At 38.4% G+C, this 24,168-nt stretch overlaps 1 protein-coding gene across 4 annotated transcripts in view; it reads right to left on the bottom strand.

Moving 5' to 3' along the window:
- The window catches only part of LOC124712509 (serine/arginine repetitive matrix protein 1-like), a 148,322-nt gene that overhangs the window by 5,125 nt on the left and 119,029 nt on the right, over nucleotides 1-24,168 (bottom strand). For all 4 annotated transcript variants that reach the window (XM_047242816.1, XM_047242819.1, XM_047242818.1 and 1 more), the window contains exon 10: nucleotides 4,578-4,770. In XM_047242816.1, coding sequence (XP_047098772.1) covers nucleotides 4,641-4,770 — 130 coding nt within the window. In that variant the 3' untranslated portion in view covers nucleotides 4,578-4,640. The remainder of the gene's footprint in view (nucleotides 1-4,577; nucleotides 4,771-24,168) is intronic.

Genomic DNA, 24,168 nt, shown 5'->3' with positions numbered 1-24,168 from the left:
CTGGGATTACATTGTGGGAGTAGGATCTCTCTACCAGGAAAAATTACATGGAATTTAGATGCTCAGGAGAGCAGCGAATGTGTATTACATAGCTGAGCAGCAGTTGTTGGCACTTGATCTGTAGGGGAGAGATCCCACATTCCACGAGTAAGCTGTTTACAGGTCTGATCCAAAATGCACTCGTGGCAAGTTGAACACCACAATGGTGTATCGGGTCCAGTATCCCCAATCCTGAAGGTGGTGCTGTGTCATATACCAGACTCCTACAATAGACAGAGGATATGATCATTGCATTGTCAAGTGGTGAAATTGTACAGTAGCCTGCACCCCAGTTGGTGTTACTGAGGCAGTGAAGAGTATTAAGGTGAGACCTTCATCACGTTTGTTGAAGATTGGGAAGACATATCAAATAAGCTTTGCAGTCCCAAAAAGCGGTAAGACTCCACCACATTGAACAATTTGTCATCGAGGTAGAGTTCTGGTTGTGGATGTGCAATAAGACAGTGACAGAAGTGCATGACACATGTCTTCACAGCTGAAAACTGGAAGAGAAGGGTCGGGGCTCCAGACTGCACCTTTCATATGGCACCGTGCAGCCGGAGTTCAGGAACACCCGCACTGGAGGAGCAATAGCAAATGCAAAAATTGTCAGCATACCAGGAGGGTGACACTGCAGACCACACAGCTGCAGCTAGACCATTGATAATCATAAGAAAACAGGTAACATTCAATACAGATACCTGCAGGACCCTATTCTCTTCTCTTACTGGGGAGGGGGATACTGCAGGAAGTAGCAAATTGAATCCAGAAAATATGGTGTGACTAGAACTTCTGAGGAAAAACTGGGAACGGGCCCCAATGATCCCCTAGTCAAAGAAGACAGCAATAAGGTGTGCTGATGACAGGCAAAACCTAACCATATGGGAGACTCCAGGCAGACCAAACAGTCAGCCATAGAAAGGCCTTGGTGAAAACCTACATGGGAAAAAAAACCACCCCTAGACTCAAAATAGCAACACAAGCACCAGCTCACCATATGTTCGAGCAACTTGCAGAGAACATTAGGATGCAAGAACAGAGTCATTTTCAGGCAGTGAGGTTCTCCATCAAAGGATGTCATTTACAGTATTTGAAAGCCCATCCATCAAGGTACTGTCTTTCGATGGGGAGGATACCAAGCAACAGGGTATCGCTAAGTCTCCTAGTGAGAGAATGGCTGCGGTTGTGCTCTGGATAGCTGCAGCAATACCTCCAAGTGGCAGGATGCTAAGGGCGATGGCAGAAGCAGCAGTGTTGAGAGCCCATCCAGGTGGACACCCAGGTGAGTGAGGCTGAGGGAGGGAGATGACACTCAGAAAATGATCACTGTCATACCGGTCATTATGGACTCTCCAACGGCTGAGCGGTATAAGACCAGAGGTGTCAACGGAAAGAGCAATGGCTGAATAAGATCCATATGTCACACTGAAGTGCGTGGGGGCACCTGTATTCAACAGACAAAGATAAAGCTCTGTGAGCAAAATTTCGATAGCTTTATTGCGACCAGGGGTTGCGGTTCCACACTACAAAGGGTTGTGGGTATTGAAGTCGCCCAAAATGATAAAGGGTGAGGGGAACTGAGAAATCAGTGCAGACAACACGACCCGAGAGACTCCACTATGAGGATGCAGATATACACTATAGACAGTGGAATCCAGAGACATAATCACACAAAGTGCCACAGCCTCCATAGGTGCATCAATCAGCAAAAGTTTTCTATTGACAGAGTCCAGAATGTATGTGCAAATTCCGCCCGACACTCTGTCATAGTCCGCTCAATTCTTAAAATAGCCCCGAAGTTGCAGAGGATATGAGGCCACAATGCTGGGAACCAAGTTTCCTAGAGGGCAATGCAGAAAGCTGGGGAAACCCATAAGAGATGATGTACCTCAGCCAGTCAGGAGTCAAAATCACTACAATTCCACTGGAGGATCACACTATCGGTATCCTGTGCGGGCGTGAAGGGACCAAGGAGGCAGGTCACACTCTGGGGTCACCTGCTGCCACCGGTTGTGGGAATACGGCATCAATACATATTATATAAAGAAAATGAACCACAACAGCCCTAACACCTTATTTCAATCAACTTGTTTTGATGCAACATTAACGTCATCTTTAGGCCCACTATAAACCTAAAGAATACTTGCATTCCTCAGCCCATGTATCATAGAATCCACATAATACTAGTCATAATGGATTGCATAAATCATGCAATGTGTTTTCACCAGTGTGTGTATTACATGGTATCTGGTGTATCCAGTTGCAGGTCAGCAGAATCTTGGGCGGTGAGTACCCTCAGGGACCCCTTGCTGGTGAGAGATGCCAGAGCAGTGCGTTCTGGAGGGCCCAACGTAGAAGGCACAAGGGGGAGGATATCATCACTACAGAGGACGATATTATCATAGCCATGGCAAACATCATCATAGTGTGTAAAGGTGCATACAGTAATATTCCTTCTTGTGCCCCTCTCCTGATATGCGAGTTGGTCAAGAGCCTTGTATTTCCTATTCTCTTTGGAAGATGGTGCACAAAGTTTTATGGTTACTTACAATTTCTGTGAGGTCACCAATCTAACAATATGTATCTTAGAACCAGTAAAATTCTATGCAAAGCAGCAAGGGCAGATGGAGGGTGAGAACTGAGCTGTTTGTCACACCTGTATGTTAAGCCTAATTTACACAAAGATACTACACAGTAAAACTGAGTTTTGAAACTGTGCTGCTAGCTACTGTGCACATGCGACACACACAGGCGAAGGTCGCTGGTGTGTTGCTTGCGCTTATGTGTTATGTGACATTTCAATAAATGTAGTATGCAGTTTGGAACTGAGAAAATTATTGGTTTCTCGGCAGTTACAAATTAGGCAGAGATGGTAGTGGGACAAGAGTGATAATCACTACAAGAACCAAGAGTGACACTAGGTGCAATTGAGAGAATTCTTCACAAAAGTAACATCGAAGGTTTGATGATGCTGAAGTTACTGACCAAAACACATTCTATAAGAAAAAAGGAAGGATGTATACACAGACGAGGAGAGATGGGAGGGGGGGGGGGGGGATTTTTCCTGGATTTCCCAGTTAAAAATCCACTTTTCTCAGGTTAAAATACACTATACCCTGGCGAAAGTACATTTTTTTCCATGTGAAATGACACTGTACTTTCCCTCAGAGCTGTAAATCTTACCAATCCTCTGAATGGTGAAGATACTATACACCAGCACAGAACTTCCCAGCAATTTTGCAAATGAAATGCAGCAAAAAACAACGCATTTTGAAAAGATCTTTGATGTGGGGCAGCATTTACACTGCATATTGTAGTAACACGAAAGTATAAACCATAATTCTGTCAAATACAGCACAGTAGCCTCTGAACCACTGAAATCGAGATTTCAATGTACTTTTGTCGGCCAATCATAGCTCGTCATATGATCTTGACACCCAATGGCAGCAGATATTCAGGTGACAGGACACATGATATAGTCAGCGAATAGGGACATCACTGTTAAGTCATGCAAATACAGAAATAGGAAAATTAAGTGGTTTAAATTAATAAACATACAATATAGTAACAAGAAAAACTAAGCTTTCACATGTAAAAATGGTCATAAAAAATTTTTTGGTGTTTGTGCACGCACTGTGTTTTGTTGGTGTACATGATGCATTTTCTTAGCATCTAAAGTTTTGGTGGCATTCTCTCATTTATGTTTTATAACTGCAGTATTATACAGGCTAAAGTAAAATTCTTTGTTAGAGTATCAGTTTTTACCACTCAAAATTACAAAACTGTTACGGAAAACTAAAACAATGAAAACTTCCAGGAATTAAAAAAAAATCCCTAGTTTTTCTAGGACTTTTCCTGGATTTCCTGGTTGTCCTGGGCTGTATACACCCCGTAATAAGACAGATAAGATTAATGAAGACCTCTTTCTACATGGGGAAACTTGAGCAGATACTCTTAGCTTAATACGAAGGCATCCCGAAGAAAACGACTTCGTTAAAAGTACAGCTGCACAAATGCAGAAGCTACCAAAAATAATACAACGTGGAATTAATGGCAAAAATAGAAAATTTACTATGTATGAAGCAAAAAGCTTGACTTCGTTAAAAGTACAGCTGCACAAATGCAGAAGCTACCAAAAATAATACGTGGAATTAATGGCGAAAATAGAAAATTTACTATGTATGAAGCAAAAAGCTTGATATCCAAAAGCTGTAGATAAGAAACTTCCCAAATAGGTTACATCACAAACACCTGTAACAAATTTTGTACTTTGGAACACGATATGGATAATATAGAGATTAGGAATAAAAATTTACACTTGTGCAAAAACACAGTGCGTACTCCAGTTTCAATTCCGACAATAATGCTTACCACATTAGTGTATCTTCTTTCCTTACAGCATCCTGAATTCTATTAAGTTCCAAGAATTGTTCTGACTTCATTCCTAGGTGGTTGAAGTAGCTTCTGGAGTAATCTACCAAAATTTCACCACTGAGCAACTGAGACAGCAAAACAATTTTAGAAACAAGTGTACTTACCTCCAAAAGACTGGCACTCTCCTCACTTGGCAAAGAACACCCTGTGCCATGTGAAACACGTAATTACAAGCGACGGCGTTTCCTAGAACTGCTGCTGCCACCACCCCACCCTTTGCGGCTACGAGATGCTTCAAGAGCTGCCCAATGTTCATAATAGCGTTCCGCTTCAAGCCATTCCTGATACTTGTACCACCTGTGAAAAGAACACAGTGCTTACAGTTTTGTTATAAGGGGGTTAAAGCTGTGTGTCACACAGCTATGGTGGTATACTTCTGCAGCAACAATAACAAAAACACAATTCAGATTATCTGTAGTTCCATATCGAGCCTGATATATTAAGACGTAACTAATTCCTTCATTTTTCTTTAATCAAAAAAGTAATTAACTATTAATGATTAGGTACACTTTCTTCCTGTTTTTGTCATCAGCCCTCCGACCGGTTGGTGCAATCCACCACCTATTCCTTTCTTGTGTCAACCCCTTCATGTCAGGCTGACACTTGCACATTACGTTCTCAATTATTTTGTTTGTTAAGTTTAACACAAATCTCTGTCTTCCTCTACAGTTTTTACCCTTTACCGCTCCCTCTATTAGCATGCAAGTTATTCACTGATGTCTTCAACATGTCCTGTCATCCTGTACCGTATTCTTGCATGTGTTTTCCACATGCTTCTTTCCTCATCCATTCTGTGGAGAATCGCCTCATTCCTTAGACAATTAGTTCATTTAATTTTCAGCACTGCATCTTAAACGCTTTGAATCTCATCATTTCTGCTCTTCCTACAGTCCATATATGCTTTGCTCCAAATGTGCATTACCAGAAATTTCTTCCTGGAATTAAGGCTGATATCTGATATTAACAGACAGGAACACTTTCTTTGCCTGTGTTAGATGACATTTTATGTCTTCCTTGCTTCACCCGTCATGTGTTACTCCGCAGAATTACTTAACTTGGTGGTCCCCAATTTTGATGTTAAGTTTATCACTTATCTCATTCATGCTGTTCCTCACTAGCTTAGTCTTTCTTCAGTTCAGACCGAGTGAGGTGGTGCAGTGGCTAGCGCACTGGACTCGCATTCGGGAGGACGATGGTTCAATACCGCGTCCGGCCATCCTGATTTAGGTTTTCCGCGATTTCCCTCAATCGCTCCTGGCAAATGCCGGGATGGTTCCTTTGAAAGGTCACGGCCGACTTCCTTCCCCATCCTCCTCTAATCCGACAAGACCGATGACTTCACTGTCTGGTCTCCTCCCCCCAACCCCTTTCTTCAGTTCACTCTCATGCCATATTCTGTACTCACTGGACACTCCATTCCCTTTAACAAGTCCTGTAAATATTCTTCACTTGCACAATATCACCTGTAAATCTTATCAGAGATATCCTTTCACACTAAATTTTAATGCTGCTCTAGAACCTTTCTTTTGTTTCTGTCATTGTTCCTTCGAAGTTTAAATTGAACGGCAGGAACAAAAGACTACGTTCTGGCCTTACATCCTTTTTAATCTGAGCATTTTGTTCTTGATCTTACCTTTCCAAATGCTAAAATGATGTCATCTGACAGAGCCTCAATTTCCTTTTCTATTCTTCCAAATGTTATTCTTGTCAGCAACTTGGATGGGTGCACTGTTAAACTGATTGTGCAATATTTCTCACACTTAACTGACCTTGCTCCCTTTGGGATTGCATGGATGATGTTTTTTCCAATACCTGATAGTTGTCTTCAGACTCAGATTTTAAATTCCAACCTGATTCATTGGTTGGTGGGTACTTCCCTATTTGAATCACAAATTATGAAGGAATTTTATCTACTCTTTCTGCTTTATCTGATCCCAAGTCTTTCAAAGCTGTATTAAACTCTGACTCTAACACTGAATCACTTAATGTTTCCATATTGACTCCCATTTCTTCCTCAATCACATCATCAGACACCCCCCCCCCCCCCCCCTCCTCTCTCTCTCTCTCTCTCTCTCTCTCTCTCTCTCTCTCTCTCTCTCTCTCTCTCTCTCATTCTGTGTGTGTGTGTGTGTGTGTAGGGGGGGGGGGGGGGGGAGGTATGCGCACAATGAGTCAGTCTTTCCCCAATAATTACTTTTTCAATTTCTTCACATTTTTCCTATAGCTATTTTTCCTTGACTTTCCTGCACTTCATATTTACTTAGTTCCCAAATGATACATTTCTGTATTTCCATGAACATTTTTGTACTTCTTTCTTTACATAATCAATTCTAGTATTTCTACTGTTACCCAAGGTATCTTTGCAGTTACGTTCATTCCACTTCCAGTGAACTGTCTACTATGATTTTCATGATCACAGTATCTACAGACTCAGACAACTTCAAATACATGTTGTCATTTCTCAGTAACTCACTTCTTTGCACACTGATTCTTCTGGACAATTTTCTTAAGCTTCAGTCTACTCTTCATGATTACTGTACTGTGATTGAAGTCTATATTTGCTCATGGGTGTACCTTACAATCCAATATCTGATTTTAGAATGTTTGTATGACCACAACCTACTCCAACTGGAATCTTTCCCTACCTTCAGGCCTCTTTGCAGTATACCTCCTCCCCCTCACGTAATTTTGAACAGAGTTTTGTTGTTACTAACTGAAAGTGATAGCAGAACTCGAACACGTTCTGCTCTCACATTCATACTACTAAGCCCATATTCTCCTGTAACTCTTTCTTCTATTCGTTTCCCTAATACTTTGTTCCAATTACCCATAATTATTATTAGGGAATGGACTTTTATTTGCATAAATATTTTTCTGCTTGAAGATAAAAACTATAACTAAGTCAGAAATTCCCAAAACAGCTCACTTCAATTGTATGCAAAATTCTACCTCACATTAAAAATAGATAGTTCATTAAGAAAAAAAAAAGAAAAAATTAAATAATTTTTCTAAACACACATTCTTTGTCAGCTTTAAATTTTTAAAAAAAATCTTGTACATTGTCATATTATGGCAACATATTCTGTAGTGGGTGACTTCCACTACACATGCTGCCTGCAATCTGAAAGGGGAGTCCTTTATTTATGTCAAAGGCTGATGCAATCTAAACAACAGTGTTCAATCATTACCCTCATTTCGTTTAAAACAGAGCTTTTATACAGTGCATTGTCTTATGTGAAGTGATTGGTGATATAATGCCAATTAGTAGCACCTTTATAAGTGATGGATGAATTCTATTCTGTCAAAAATGTGGTAAATCAGTAAATGCATTTCAGCAATCTCATGTCTTGCAGCATTTAGAGGCAGAATGGGTGCTTCACAAGTTCTTTTAGGTGAAGTAGCTACCTATTCACATATCACATTTTAAAAAAGTTCCAAATATTATGCAGATTTATGTAACACTTTTCTTTCATTTGATATTCCTTTATTTACGTTGTGAAGTTCAGAACTCAGAAATTTTCTTACGAAATACACAAATTTGAAACACCAGAAGAATCAACATTAAGGAGATTGTATGGGCCTGCCTGTTACAAAGAAATGCAAAGAAAGATCAGGGCAGAATGTGGAGAAAAAGAAAAAAAGGTAAGCATTGGTGGATCACCAGACACTAACAGTAGAAAAGGGAAATATTGTGGTAGGTGCGTTAGAAAATGATGAAATAGTTTCTGAATGGTAGTTTCTATTAGCATGTAAAGAAATATCAGTATTGAATCTTGAATCTCTGCAGTCCCATAAGTAACAAATGATTCTGGCAGAGGAACGTATATCAGTGGCGACCTGTTCCTTTTCGCCACTAGGGCTATAATCGATTTTGTTGTGGTATAGTGGTCCATCTACAACCACCAGCATGCTTTGGCATAGAATTTCCACCTTCAATGGCCTTCTTTACTCGCAAGATGACACTTTTGGACACACCCATTACTGTGGCTTTGAACCATCACAACCACTAAAATGATGATGTCGTACCACGTGGGATGTTGCAGTAATTGGTTCCATACCAACCTTCTCTCAAACACAATATTGCATTAAATGTTGAATGCGTACAGAGTTCTTGTGCACAAGGTTTTCTGCACTTAACATGTCCTGCCCTCTACATTTTCTTTTTACTGTTATTGGTCAGATGTTCTGTAGCAATTATTAGTTGTTCCATAGCAATTGGCAGCTGTTCCTTAGTAAAAGTTAGTTGTTCTTTTTAGCAACTGTCAAGCTGTGTACTTTCTTAATTTCTTCATCATCTCCTTCTTCTTGTGAAGTTGGCACGGACACCTCAACTATTGTTGTTGGTGTTGGTTTGCTGTTGATTCGGGCTTTGTTGCCTGAATTTCTGAACTGTTGACTATTATTGAACTGTTGACAGTAACTCACTCTCAACCCTACCTTCCTGTTCATAACAAAGCCTACTCCTATCATATAAACTTTCTTCTGCTGTTGATAGTATGCTATATTTGTCTGAGCAGAAATCCTTATCTTCTTTCCATTTCACTTCACTGATCCCCACCATATCTAGACTGAGCCTTCACTTTTCCCATTTCCTAGCTGCCTTACATTCAAACTCCTGACATTCCACACCCTGATTCTTACAGTTGATTATATAAAGCATTTGACCTTAGATTAAAAAAGACCTCATATCAATCTAAACTCTAAAATCTGCACTGTATAAACTTTAATCCCAGATTATGCCACCATGAAGTAGCACCAACTTTGTCTAGTGAAAATTCACTAATTACAGTCAGGTTCAAATGTAATTACCTATTTAACTTGTAGTGACAGTACATAATAACATTTCTGTTTTGTGGAAATACAAACTGAAGTATTAAAGAAGTTGTTAACACACAAATATGTGACTACACCATTCCCATACTTCTGAAACTCTAAATATAATATTTTTTAATCTGTAAGGTTAAGTTAAGGAACTTATTAGCTATGTACTTAATGAGAGCGGATAATAATTGCTCTCATAATTCTTGGAGACTTCTCGTAATTTATGATTAGTTTAAAGGTTTTGTACAGATACTTAAAAGAGAATAGTCCAATTCGACATGTTAAACATACTGAAATGTTGCTTTCTGAATAATTAATAGAATATACACCAAATGTTTAATTAATCCTCAAAGACATTAAAAATAAATTTTCTCTGTGTCAATAAATCTGTAAAGTAGGGAGAAAAGGTCATGATTTAATATAGGGAATGCATTTTTGTGCTGTTCCAATAAAGAATGCTCTACAGAAATGTTTATATATCGAAACTGTTGGTTGGTTGATTTAGGGGAAGGGACCAAACAGCGAGGTCATCGGTCCCATCAGACAAGGAAAGGAAAGGGAAGGAAGTTGAGTGTGCTCTTTCAAAGGAACCAGCCTGGCATCTGCCTGAAACAATTTTGGGAAACCCAAATCAGGATGGCTGGATGGGGGTTTGAACTGTCGTCCTCCCGAATGCAAATCTAGTGTGCTAACCACTGTGCCACCTCGAAACTGTAAAGCAAGTTGAAGACAGTTGTCGTAATTTGTTTTGGACTATATAAAAGCAGGAGCTGTGATATATATATATCTCTCTCCCCCTTCTCTCACATTAGTTTTTGATGGCTGTTCATAAAATATTAGAGTCAATCTCCTATCTGTAACTTTTGATTAAATAATTACTTAATTTCATTATAATAGGCATGTTTGAATCAAGAAACCTACTTTCCTCCTCCATTAATGCCACATCTCAATTTATCATGTTGTAATTTAAAACCTTTTCAGGCTGCGGTGAAGGAGAGCTGATGACGAATTGTCTGGTGGCCACAACTGAACTACTAGTGTTCAATTGGCATTTATCCTATCAGTATCCGGGCAACGGAATTATGCAAACTGCTCAATTTAGAGATTGGTCAGTGCCTTCGGTCAATGTTCTCATTGGTCTGATGAGAATCTGAAGCTGGATGGCGGCATGAAAACCAATTAATAAGCAAGTAAAGATTTTCTATACGCCATTTTACCATTTCAGAAGCTTTACCACCAGCAAACATGATTAAAAAGTTTTATAATAGTACTATTTTTTTCCAAATATCAGTAATATTATATTGGGATAGCCAACGTGTTGCTCGAACAAAAAATTGCGTGATGTTAACTGATGCTTGCTTGTTCCATTTTTCATTAATCAACTGTATTGTTGGAGTAAAGAAAAAACTGATGACGACTACTCACTACATAAATGAAATTAACTGATGTAACGGGTATTAAAGTAGACGCCAAGCAGCAACACGGGAAAGAAAAAGTATGGTTATCAACGTGTTACCAGTTGCATCTACTTTTGTTGTCTGCAATACGTAGCTCATTTAATTCATGGCCAATTTTGGATTTTCTGAATTTTGCGTAGTTTGCAAGTTAGTAATTGTAGTAGGCTTTGTTCCTAAATGCTATACTAAGATGGCTACTTTTGCGTTGTGCGCAAGCAAGATGAAAACGAGTGATAGTGGATTTTTTGTTTGAAGCATCCATCTTGTCATTTTAATGATACAAAAATTAGTTTCTGGTAAATTTATGCTAATTATTCAGTGTGGTGTCAACAGTTTTTATTTTGAAGTACATTTTCAATTTGTGTTATGACAAAGATAGATAAATTCAGTAGCAACAGCACCGATCTGACGATGGCAGAGTCCATTGCTCAAAATGTGGAGGCAGAAATTAATACACAGGTACAAGTAATTTAATGTGCCAAGCAAATACCTCCTTCAATTGTAGATTCCTTTTCTGTATTATTCAATAAAATTGCTGAGATGGTTAACGCACATGATGAAGTGATTCCTTCAGACATAAACAGCACCATTTCTGAAAGGAACAAAGTATCGGCTTTACAAATCTCTGTGCAGGTCAGTACTACTCTTGATGAGGGAGATGTAGTGCTGACATCTCAAATAAATAATACCTCGACTGAATGTGACAAATAGTTGGTCACTCAAATTTCCACTCTGGTAAAGGAAAATTAGTAAAAAAATTTAATACTGGTTTAGGAATAATAGCATCCGAAAATACCAGTCTAATGAAGGCCTATAAGCATTTACCAGAAACCGTTTCCAAACTATCAAAAGATGTGGACACAACACAATTAGCACAGAAGGCAATGGGAGATATGATGCATGAATTAGCGCAACATGCTGACAGCTTGTCTGTAGAACCAGAAGAAATGTTGGAAACCTGGCTAGACGAGCAAGGTGAAAAATTAAAGACTGAATTCACCAAGAGGCTTGAGCAAAAGGACAAAATGCTCACCAATATAATAAATTCAGAGTGGAAAGGAGCAATATAATCAGCTGGGAGTGAAGCAATGGCCAAACTCGGCATGGCAAAACAAACGCTCTGTTCAGAAATAGACCACATAAAGCACATGATACATCATGACTTTCCACAGTGGCGAGACAAACTTTTGTCACAGGTGAAAGAAGTGCACCGTGTGGTGGAAATAATACCATAGCCATCACACAAATCACCAGCTATCGATACGCAAATGCAAGATGCATACAATGCAGGTGCGCAAAGCCCAGGGCCATACTTTGAAGCATATCAGCCTGTAAACCACGCAATACAACAATCGCATCATCAGAAGGGGGCAAGTGTGACCTTAACACAGATCTTTCAGGAAGAAAGCCTATTAAAACACCAACAATTTAAGGTCTTTACAACAGACAAAATACAACCCCATCCCATAGATTTTATATGTTCATTCCACAATGTATTGCCTAGGTCATGGAATGAGAGGCAGAGAGCATCTTGTGGGCTACCGAAGCCACAAAGAACTCTATACATTATGAACAATTTGAAAAGGCTTTTCTTGCTAAACACTGGTCAGTGGGCATACAAGAATGCCTTAGAAAGCAGATCTTCAGCCCATAAATATACAACCCAAAGAAGGGTGGACTTAGGAACTGTTTCAAAAAATACATTAATTTAATGAGATACTGGGACAAGCTGGCCATGCACCAAGATATATTACACATCTTGAAGGCAAAGTTGTGTGTGCACATAAGGGAAAAGTTAACAATGGTCCCTGATTTTGACCTTTAACACTTTCAGTCAGTGCTTGGTACTATGAACCTAATACAAGAGGACGTGAAAAGCACCACTGGCAACAATGGTTCGTAGTCCACCAATAAGAACAGGCACAGAGTAATGGCAGCACGTTGCAAACCAGACATGCAAATTGGAATGACAACAATTGTGGTCCACAAAATGAACAGACACTCTTTCAAAGGCAAAGGTGAAAAATCAGCATCATCGCGGGTATCAAAATAATCTAAACGGGAACCAACAAAACAATAATAGGAGTCAAGATCACAATAATCAGTGGTCACAAAATAATCAAGGGCAAGGTACGTCTATAAATTGAAACATCAATAACTATAATCAGGAAGTCCCAATAGTCGACGTGGTACCAACAACAATGTCCAGGGTGACAAACTAAACGCAATTATCGAGTTCACTGATGACACTTGCGGGACAGAACAGGGGCAATAATTTGAATGAACAGATAATCATGCTCCGACATAATGATGAGACTGACATCTATCAAGAGTTATTTAACGAGGTAGACAATAATAGTGAAAGTCCATCAGAGCACGTACAAGCCGTTATTTAAGCAGTTGTGGGAGGTTTTCCCATGACAATTTTAGGTAATGGTGCAAGCAAAAACATAATAGAAGCTAACCGCTTTAAGAACATGGCACAGTCTGTACAGATTCCGACTCTGCCAGTTCAAAACTGCATGGTATCTGGTGCTATTGGCACCAAAGGTCAAACTGGCACAGATAGGTGTAGAATTCGAGAAAAGAGCAGATCAATGCATGTTTTTTGTTGTGACAAATTTAACCATGTCCTGTCTCACAGGAATCAAATTTATGCGGGAACGGGACAGAAAGATCAACCTCCCACATGGGAAATGCCATATACAGTTCGAGGTGAGGAGTTTGTTTTGGATCTGATAAAGACAAAAAATAGACACAGCAGACTGTGCCAAGGAATACAAGTTAAATTTATTAAGAATAGAGTACTGTGGGTGCAAGACCATTCACAGTACACAAAGCTTGCACCTGAAATGAACAGTGGGCAAAATGAAATAGATTCTTCGCTCATATGATGCAAATCAGACAATCAGAAAATAGCATTATGTATGTTACTGGAGAAATATGTCCAGGCATTTTCATTAAAGTGTGGTGTGATTAAGGAGTATGTTCATTGGATGGAAGTCATACTGCATAAAACTTACTGCCAAGCAACCTATTCTGCTCCATCCAAAAGGGTTTCTGTCACACAGGAACTCTAGAAAATGATACAGTGGTGTACTACAGAGCCTTCCCTTTCATCATGCAGCCACCCATTATTATCTGTGCCCAAGGCAGGCAGAGGAGTGTGCCTTGCTCTTGATGCCCGATCTATAAACAAAACACTTATTCCACTAAGAACCAGGCCAGAAGTTTTAGAGAAGCAGCTACAGCAATTCCCCAGTTCAGTATTTATCACTGATAGACCTCTGCTATTTGTACTGGCAAATGGCGCTCTCTGGAGATTTGCATAAGTACACCGTTTTTATCTTTGCCAGAAGATCGTACCAATTTCAAGTGCTTCCATTCAGTTTGAATGTCAGTGCCGGTGTATTTATTTCAGCACCAGATACTGTGTTAAGACCTGAACTGTTAGACCTGGTCACACTATATGATGATGATTTGCTGATCGCAACAGCTACCTGACAGGAACACCCGAGTTTGTTAGACAGGGTGCTCAATAAGTTTTCAGAGTACAGAGTTACCGCCAATTTGAAAAACTCTAAATTCACAAGGAACAAGATCAAATTCCTTGGGCAGATCATTTTGCTGTTAGGAATTTTGCCTAACTCCGAAAGGATTAAGCCCATAGAAATTTTCCACCTCCTCCAACTAAGAAGCACTTAAAGGCATTTCTCTTTCATGGGATTAGCCGAGTGATCTAAGGCACTGCAGTCCTGGACTGTGTGGCATGTCCCGGCAGAGGTTCGAGTCCTCCCTCTGGCGTGTGTGTGTGTGTGTGTGTGTGTGTGTGTGTTTGTCCTTTGGATAATTTAGGTTAAGTAGTGTGTAAGCTTAGGGATTGATGACCTTGGCAGTTAAGTCCCATAAGATTTCACACACATTTGAACATTTTTGAAAGGCATTTCTCAGCCTCAAGTTGCTGCTTGATCAATCAACGAATGGTCCTGTGTTGCTGAACTTATTGAGAAAGAATGTGGTATGGCACTGCTCCGACAAATGTTAGGAGGCACTGAACTCAACAGGCACTACTAAAGTTGAATCTCTTGCACCACCCAAACACGCAGATGGATTTCTGCATCACGTTGTGCTCTTGTTTAGGGGTGTGTCTGTTCCAGGAAGATGACAAATGCAAAATTAAAGTAATTTGTTTTGCAAGCTGTGTGCTCATGGAATGCAAAAGATCATACTCAGCCACAGAATTAGAGGCATTAGCCATGACTTGGTCCCATAAAAAGTTCAACTACTATATTCATCGTAAACATATCAAAGTGTATTATGACCATCAAGCCTTGAACTTTCTGCTGGTGTTTAAGTTGTTGCACCAGTGACTAGTCAGATGGACTCTCCTATTACAGGAGTACGATTATGAAGTTGTCCATATCAGTGACAAGGATAATGTGATAGTGGATGCTCTGTCCAGGCTTCCACAAGGTCTACCAGAGTATTATGATCTTACATAAAAGATGTCTCATCTCAAGGTACTTTTAATGAAAGATACACTCCATAAACAGTATCATCTAGAAATGTACAGAAATATGGACACACTACAGGATGCAGATACAAAATGGGCAAAAGTCAAGTTCATGCTTACAGAACACACTAATCATAAGTTGTCACAGTACTACCAAGTGCACAATAATTTGCTGTTTCATAGGCAAAGAGACCAACCTGATTCCTGATGTGTTTGCATTCCAGAGAGATATAAAGAAAATGTTATGTTGCACACACATGTAGCATGGGGACACTTTGATGATGCGAAATGCAAATGAAAGATCACACAGTACTGTTATATTCCAAATTTGCACCTGTGTGTGCATCATTTATTATGCATGTGTACCGTGTGTCAGAAAATTAAAGCCATCTAATATACCTACCAAAAGTAGCTCTGCATACTATACTGACTCACAAACCTGAAGAAATTACTTTGATCGTTGTATCGGGCCCACATCCACAAGGAAGAGGTGGAGTAAAATACTTGATCGCCTTGTATGACTTATTTTCAAAATATGTGCGATTGTATGCTACTATGTCCACCACTGCAGCACCCATAATAAAATGGGTCAAGGAAGATTATATTCTGAGACTCGGAAAACTGAATGCCGCATTATCTGATAATGCACCAAATTTCACTGGCAGAAAATGGAAAAGATTTTTGCTAGAAAATAGCATCAAGCAGATTTTGGTAAGCAATTTCCCATCATGAATCAAATCCCACTGAACAGATTTTTTGAGAATTCAACTGTTCATTAGAACATATGTTACTCACAAGCAAACCAAATGGGTTGAATCTGTTACACCATTTTAGCAAGTGGTTAACAATCTGCTGCATACTTCTACACAGCAAACACCAGCTTTGCTCATGTTTGACATGCCTGAGAGAAATGAATGGGTGAATCCTCCTCCCCAGTTTACGGAGAGTAAATTGTCATGTTAGGTGGGATTTGGGCAAGCTATGGTTGTCCTCAGTTCAGCAGCTATTTTGAGAAAAACAGCTTATGATAAGAAACTGGGAAAGATACAAGAATTCAAAACTGTAGATAAAATCTTGTTGAGAACATACCCTAACTCTTCTTTTTTATTAAGAAAGAACAAGAAATGGCAACTAATGTAATAGGTCTGTATTAGATTATCTGAATACCTCATGAAGGAAGTTACCTGTTGGCGTATCCTGAATCACTGAGAGTTGAAGGACTTTATCACCAAAAGGAACTAAAGAAATACATTCAGTAAGGATGTTTGGCCAGATGTCAAAGTATTTTGTCTTTTATATTTTCTCTAGCACTCTGTATTGTGCATGTACACACTTTTTGAAGTTGTATGTTGAACCTACTGTACTATATTTTTTATATATGGTACTAGAAGGTGCGTAAAACTTCTGACATTGTTTGACATTAGATGCAGTAATGATCTTTCAGTTTCAAGTATTTTCTGAATATAAATAGTAGTTATGATGTTTTTCTGTGTGTTTTCATGAAAGTATGTTTATGTTGTCAAAAGTGACTATGTAACGAGAAAGTATCTCACTGCACCACTAGAACTGTGAAATATGAAAATGAGGATTGAATATTTTGTCAGTGAAAAGATTATCTCGGCATTAGTTACATGAACTCTAAAAGTGTGATAAGTTTATTATGGAAGACATTTTTGCATAGATCATTTAAAGGACAGGATACAGGAAAGTGATGAACAAAAGCCATATGAGAAATGAAGATATGTTCTTATAATTTGTTTCCTCGTACAAATATAAACAGATGAACAGTTACTCACAACTAAGTGTATATAGAACAAGAGACAGTAATAGTCAGTATAACTAGTTATATTCCGGTAAGAATTCTTTTCAAGTTTAATTTCTACGGATTAAATAGGTGATACACTGAGTACTACCAAGCAAAGATCAATTAATTAAACATGGCAATGAATTGTGTGTAAACAGATAGCATTCTCTGGTCACACTTGTGTTATATAGAGTGACGCTAAATTGAACTGACCATTTACTGAAAGTAAGTTGTACAGGCCATGCAATAACTATACCGAGACTGTAAATATTAACATGACAGCAGCATGACAGATGGCATTTCTAGTTGATAAGTCAAACAGAACCGGAAAAAGGTGCTATTGGACTGATATTTTATTTTGTATGTGAACTATTTAAAGTAAGCTAATCTCTTACTTATCTACTTAATATGAGTTGATGTGAATTCTATTTTGAAATAGGAAATTGCTATGTAAAGGTGTACTGGCATAATTTAATCAGCACGATTCATTATATGTTAAGTGATGTGAACCATTAGCTATGAGAGCTTATGCGGAGCTGAAGTTTAGATTTTTGCCACATGTGATTTCAGAAGCATGTGTTAATTTCGTGATTTTGGTCTGTGTTGTTTGTATTTTGTTTATGCTTTTCTCTTTGCTGATCTGTACCTAGAATAGGATTACTTCAAGGATACATGGAAACATGATGATAACCTAGGTAAAAATACTCAATCTGCGAAACATAAAAAGAGGGCGGTAAAGAATGTTGTGAACACTAGACCAGGAGCAATGCATTGTAACAAACATGGCTAACACACCAAAAACACGAGTGACACATTATTCATGTAAAGTATGCACTTGTAAGAAAGACAAATGTAATAAGTAAGCGAATTAATTTGTACAAGGACTAAATGTGATCCAGGGACTCTCATGTGGGTAAGAAAAAGGGACTCATTTCTGCAGATATTCTTGAAATGCTGGTAGTGAGCACACTAAAACATAAACGAGGACTGTTTGTTGACAAAATCAGTGGACAAGAACTCGACTCACTCAGTTTGAAAATATGCCATGATCTGTAGACAATGGTGCCAACTACAAACTAGTGAGAAATAAAGTTCCCTAAAGGTAGACCTGGGTCACAAAAACAATACACACAAGAGACAATAGTGAAAGTGAACCCTGTTGTACTAATCAAATTATTCCCTAGGGCAGCTCTGCGATATTGAACTAATGCTTGTAGAGCTGATAACTTTGCTTTGATTATCATTATCAACTAATGATAGCAGTCATCACTTGTATGGAGCAAGCAGGAGTGGGGGCGTGGCCAACCGCCAGAACCATTCACACGCATTCCAGCTACAATGGGTATTTAGCTGGGCAGCAGGTTTCCTGGAATCGCCGCCAGAAGTCACTGTGCGAGCCAACGGTCCTGCCTCCTCCTCAACAGAGGGCACCAAACTGAGAAAGTTTTGTGATGTGTCAATCAGACGTGCGCGCGTGTTTCATAGTTACAGAAAAGTTTGCCAGATTCTTAGAGAAAAATATGAGTAAAAAAGGCAAAAGATAAAAGAAAAAGAAAGATGATAAACTCAGAAAGAACTTATGTCTGTGACATTGTAATTCTGTATATTTAATAAAAGTTAATGGACATTTTCTATAAGGACAGATGTATTTAAACAAACTTTGAGAAATAGGCACACAAAGACAGTGAAGAGCAATGTGAATGTACCGAACATTGTCCCTAAAAGATCTGCCAAGCGGACGGCATATTTTGTTAATGATTATATTGGAATCTGATGTTTATTTACTCCTCTGTAACACAATGTATACTAATTTTACAACAGTTGAACCATTGATCTCTATCTCTAGAGACAAAATAAGAAACAAGTGTTTAAGGGGGCAATGGAATGTTGCTTTCTAAATAATTAATAGAATAAACACTAAATGTTTAATTAATGCTAAAAGACATTAAGAATACATTTTCTCTTAGTAAATAAATGATCTCTGTGTAAATAAATCTGTAAAGTAAGGAGAAAAGGTCATGATTTAATATAGGGAAAATGTTCTGAAGAAATGCTTATATAGACGGCTGTTTCACAAAATGTATGTGTCACTCTCCTTCCTGTAACTTTTGGTTAAATAATTACATAAATTTAATTATAATAACCACGTCTGAATCAAGAAACCTACTTTCCTCTTCCATTAATGTCCCACCTCAATTTATTATGTAGTATTTTAGAACATTGTTTGGTGGCCACAATTGAACGCTACTAGTGTTCAATTGGCATTTACCTTATCAGACTTTTATTTCAGCATCCCTGAGATCTCTTATTACCGATCTTTTCTATCAGTATCCAGGCAACGGAATTATGCAAACAAATCTGATGCTGCATGGCGGAATGCAAACCAATTGATAAGCAAGTAGAGATTTTCTAAGCACCATTTTACTATTTCAGAGGCTTTGCCACCAGCAGTTGTGATTAAAAAAGTTTTATAATACTACCTTTTTTTTTCAAATATCAGTAATATTATACTACCCCGAAATTTTTCTCACAGAAAGAATACACCGAAAAACAAGCACTGTCAAAATTTTACCTGCTAAGACTGTCAAAATTTTACCTGCTTAGGTGGAGAGCAAGGAACTTTTTAAAATACATAAAGTTACTCATTTCTGCCACACAAAAAACTTCTTACAACACCACTTTGTACAGTTCTTCCTGTCTAGCGCACGAGTCAGCGAATAAGCAGATGCACCGACATAAGGGAATATCACCGCATAGCACAAAGTGCAAAGTGCACATACACGAATTTTAAGCACTTAAATAATACCAAAAATTTCTCAAACTATTAATTTTTTGAATAGCTTACAGTTCATACTGACAGCTAAGCTTTTCCAGATGTAATTGGTACACAAGTGACAATTGGAACTTTAATGTGTTAACATGAAATATTTTACATTAATTCTGGTAGCACAGTTCTTTGATAATTTCTGAATAATGTATATTACACTAACAGTGAAACAATTCCTATTGTGTTCCCTGCAATCATCACAAAAATGTGAAGCATCTATTGTATGATAAAAACAAATATTTTCTTTACAGCAGGAACACCTTATGAAATAATAATTAATGATTTCAGGCACTTCACTTTAATTATTAGTTTTATTTAGAGTGAAGCGGGATGGAAGAAGAAATGGTTGCTACCATTCTGCATAGAGTGATGCATAACAAGCATACTTGATAAATTCGTAAAATGTGGTGATGTAAACTGACAATGCACGAATAACTGATGTTTAACAATACTATCAGAAATTACATTTCTGACAATTTTTAAAAAAATACTTTATACTGTGGAAATATTCCTAAAGACGGGGGTATCACTACGTCCAGGCCAAGAGTGCAACACAATTTCTACAAATCGTAGTAAGATATTTTGGCTGTAATATGGAAAATTATTCTCTCCCATTTTTCCAGATTTTACTACATCGATTACAAAATGTTTGCAATTAAAGAATCTTTCTTTTTTTACATTTTTGGTCCTAATTTGCCCTGAAGTTCTTAAAGACAGATGTAAAACATGGGAAACATTAACCCACTGATTAATATCATTGGCATAGTTGTATAAGAAAATGTCATAGCACTCACTGACTGCACATGCAACCCTGCCCCCCCCCCCCATTCAAAATGATAAAGTGTGGTTTGCATGTAGATGTTGCAGTGTTTTAAGGGATAACAAGAAGCTGTGTCTTCTTCACATTCGCTACAATTTCTCAATAGTATTATCTATCAATGACATCTTCTCTGTGTTTTGTTGAGGTAAAGTTCATAATTTTGCAGCTTCATTTTCTGCATCATTTCCTGAATCTATGTAACCAGAAGTAGCTATTCCCCAGTAACAGATCAATGATGATCATGAGCAATTCTAAGTCTTTTAAACAGTTTTTTTTCTTTTCTTCATTTTTTTCACACTTTTGTGAGTTTCATTTTGGTGCATATTTCGTACTTTATTTATACAATTTACGTTCAAATTTTATGAAGCAAAACAGACCTTGCACTTGCTTAACGTTAAGTGCTTTCTCTCTCCCCTCCTTTTAACCAAAAAATTTCAGCGTTTTTTTTTTTTTTTTTTTCACTGAAAGCTGTTACTGCATATATTTTCTTTGGGCAAGGAAGCTATAGTATTTTTATTATGGACTCTAGTTAGCACAACAATCATTGTTCAAATCACAATTGATGGAATCATCAGAGTTATTTTCCATTTTATAAACGTTTACAAAATTTCTAATGAAATGTCAACATAATTCGAAAGAATTTCCAAGAAATTAGCTAATAAATAATTCATATATAGGTGTTCAGGGTAAGTAAGTGATTTTGATTGCGTACCACGTTCTTCATAACTCATATTTGCAAGGTTTAAAACATTATGAGATTCCACATTACTATGAAACTCTGGAACCTGCACAGACACAGATGCTATTAGCATGTATATATGAAAGAAAACACACAGAAAATTGCTCTTTGTTAGCACAGGGCGCACATGCAGACAAGGGAAAAAAATTCCAGAATTTCACAGTTAAAAACACAATTTTTCGGGGCAAAAATACACTTTCTCTGTGCTAAGTCACAGCATACATTCCCTCAGAAATGTAAAACTTATCAACCCTTTAAATGGTAAAGGTTTTATACACTTCCAAGCAATTCAGGAAACAAAACCCAGCAAATAAAAAACACATTTTGGAAAGATATTTGATGTGCAGCAACATTTACACTGCATGTTTTTGTTTTGTTGTTGTTGTGGTCTTCAGTCCTGAGACTGGTTTGATGCAGCTCTCCATGCTACTCTATCCTGTGCAAGCTTCTTCATTCCCAGTACCTACTGCAACCTACATCCTTCTAAATTTGCTTAGTGTATTCATCTCTTGGTCTCCCTCTATGATTTTTACCCCTCCACGCTGCCCTCCAATACTAAATTGGTGATCCCTTGATGCCTCAGAACATGTCCTACCAACCGATTCCTTCTTCTAGTCAAGTTGTGCCACAAACTACTCTTCTGCCCAATCCTATTCAATACGTCCTCATTAGTTATGTGATCTACCCATCTAATCTTCAGCATTTTTCTGTAGCACCACATTTTGAAAGCTTCTATTCTCTTCTTGTCCAAACTATTTATCGTCCACGTTTCACTTCCATGCATGACTACACTCCATACAAATACTTTCAGAAACGACATATACATATAGTATAGCTACAAGAAAAGCTACGCTTTCACATATAATATTGGCTTTTTTTTCACTTGTGTTATCCTTTAAGATATATTAAACACAAATGTGCCAGTAAAATTTTCAATGACAAGGTAGATGTCTGATCTTCTGGTCCTGAAATTTTTCTAAGTCGGTGGTCCTCAAAGTGTTAAGTTTAGAATGAGAGTCAAACGCTCTGTAATTTAAGAAATTCATCTCACATTCTCATCTTGCATAAAAGGAAATTTACTTTGAAAGTAATGCTTCTCAAACCACTATTCGCAATATTTTCCAGCAACCTTTTAGCAATAAGTTCATTTGAGAAGTTGCCAGAGAGCACCAGGAGGCAGCCATTACCATGCATGCACAGATACTATGATGTAGGAAGCCCATGCTCGGTGTTTGATCTGCTCATCCACCTTCTGTTGTGCTTCTGTTTGGAATTTTGTGCATAGCGGAGCATCACATGATCATGTGCTGTAGTGTGGCATATTGTTGAGTGGGAACATTCCCGAGTTATTGTACTTAGGGCAGTTTATCATCATATCCTATCCAGATAAGGAATGCAAAATTAGAAAACAATTCTTGGCACAATATTCACTTCAAGACTAGGGTCTAAAACTCAAACTACCCTAATATTTTGGTATTTGGTGACTTCAACATAGGTGTTCCCCCCCCCAATAATGTTATGTAGCATTTCACCAAGACAGCACCACAGAAAGCTGGTAAGAAGGAATACGAATTTCTTAGAGATAACAGTTGTTTGTATACACCAGACCACATAAAAATTAACAAGGTTACTTGTGAAGCCAAGAAACTGTGTAATCGGCAATTTATATTCTATTCCAGGAGTCAATATAAAAGCTTGTGGGGAGTTACAATGATAAAACATGAAACATGTCTAGTGATCGAAAGAGACCTGTGTTTCACGAAAGGCTACAGACGTTAAAGTAACCTCTGGCGTGCCACAGGGGAGTGTTATGGGACCATTGCTTTTCACAATATATATAAATGACTTAGTAGATAGTGTCGGAAGTTCCATGCGGCTTTTCGCGGATGATGCTGTAGTATACAGAGAAGTTGCTGCATTAGAAAATTGTAGCGAAATACAGGAAGATCTGCAGCGGATAGGCACTTGGTGCAGGGAGTGGCAACTGACCCTTAACATAGACAAATGTAATATATTGCGAATACATAGAAAGAAGGATCCTTTATTGTATGATTATATGATAGCGGAACAAACACTGGTAGCAGTTACTTCTGTAAAATATCTGGGAGTATGCGTACGGAACGATTTGAAGTGGAATGATCATATAAAACTAATTGTTGGTAAGGCGGGTACCAGGTTGAGATTCATTGGGAGAGTGCTTAGAAAATGTAGTCCATCAACAAAGGAGGTGGCTTACAAAACACTCGTTCGACCTATACTTGAGTGTTGCTCATCAGTGTGGGATCCGTACCAGGTCGGGTTGACGGAGGAGATAGAGAAGATCCAAAGAAGAGCGGCGCGTTTCGTCACTGGGTTATTTGGTAACCGTGATAGCGTTACGGAGATGTTTAATAAACTCAAGTGGCAGACTCTGCAAGAGAGGCGCTCTGCATCGCGGTGTAGCTTGCTCGCCAGGTTTCGAGAGGGTGCGTTTCTGGATGAGGTATCGTATATATTGCTTCCCCCTACTTATACTTCCCGAGGAGATCACGAATGTAAAATTAGAGAGATTAGAGCGCGCACGGAGGCTTTCAGACAGTCGTTCTTCCCGCGAACCATACGCGACTGGAACAGGAAAGGGAGGTAATGACAGTGGCACTTAAAGTGCCCTCCGCCACACACCGTTGGGTGGCTTGCGGAGTATCAATGTAGATGTAGATGTAGAAGGCAAATAT

Source organism: Schistocerca piceifrons, chromosome 8, assembly GCF_021461385.2.
Source record: "Schistocerca piceifrons isolate TAMUIC-IGC-003096 chromosome 8, iqSchPice1.1, whole genome shotgun sequence".
NCBI classification, from domain to species: domain Eukaryota; kingdom Metazoa; phylum Arthropoda; class Insecta; order Orthoptera; family Acrididae; genus Schistocerca; species Schistocerca piceifrons.
The sequence above is the reverse complement of the archived record's forward strand: the minus strand, read 5'-3'. Positions and strand labels throughout refer to the sequence as shown.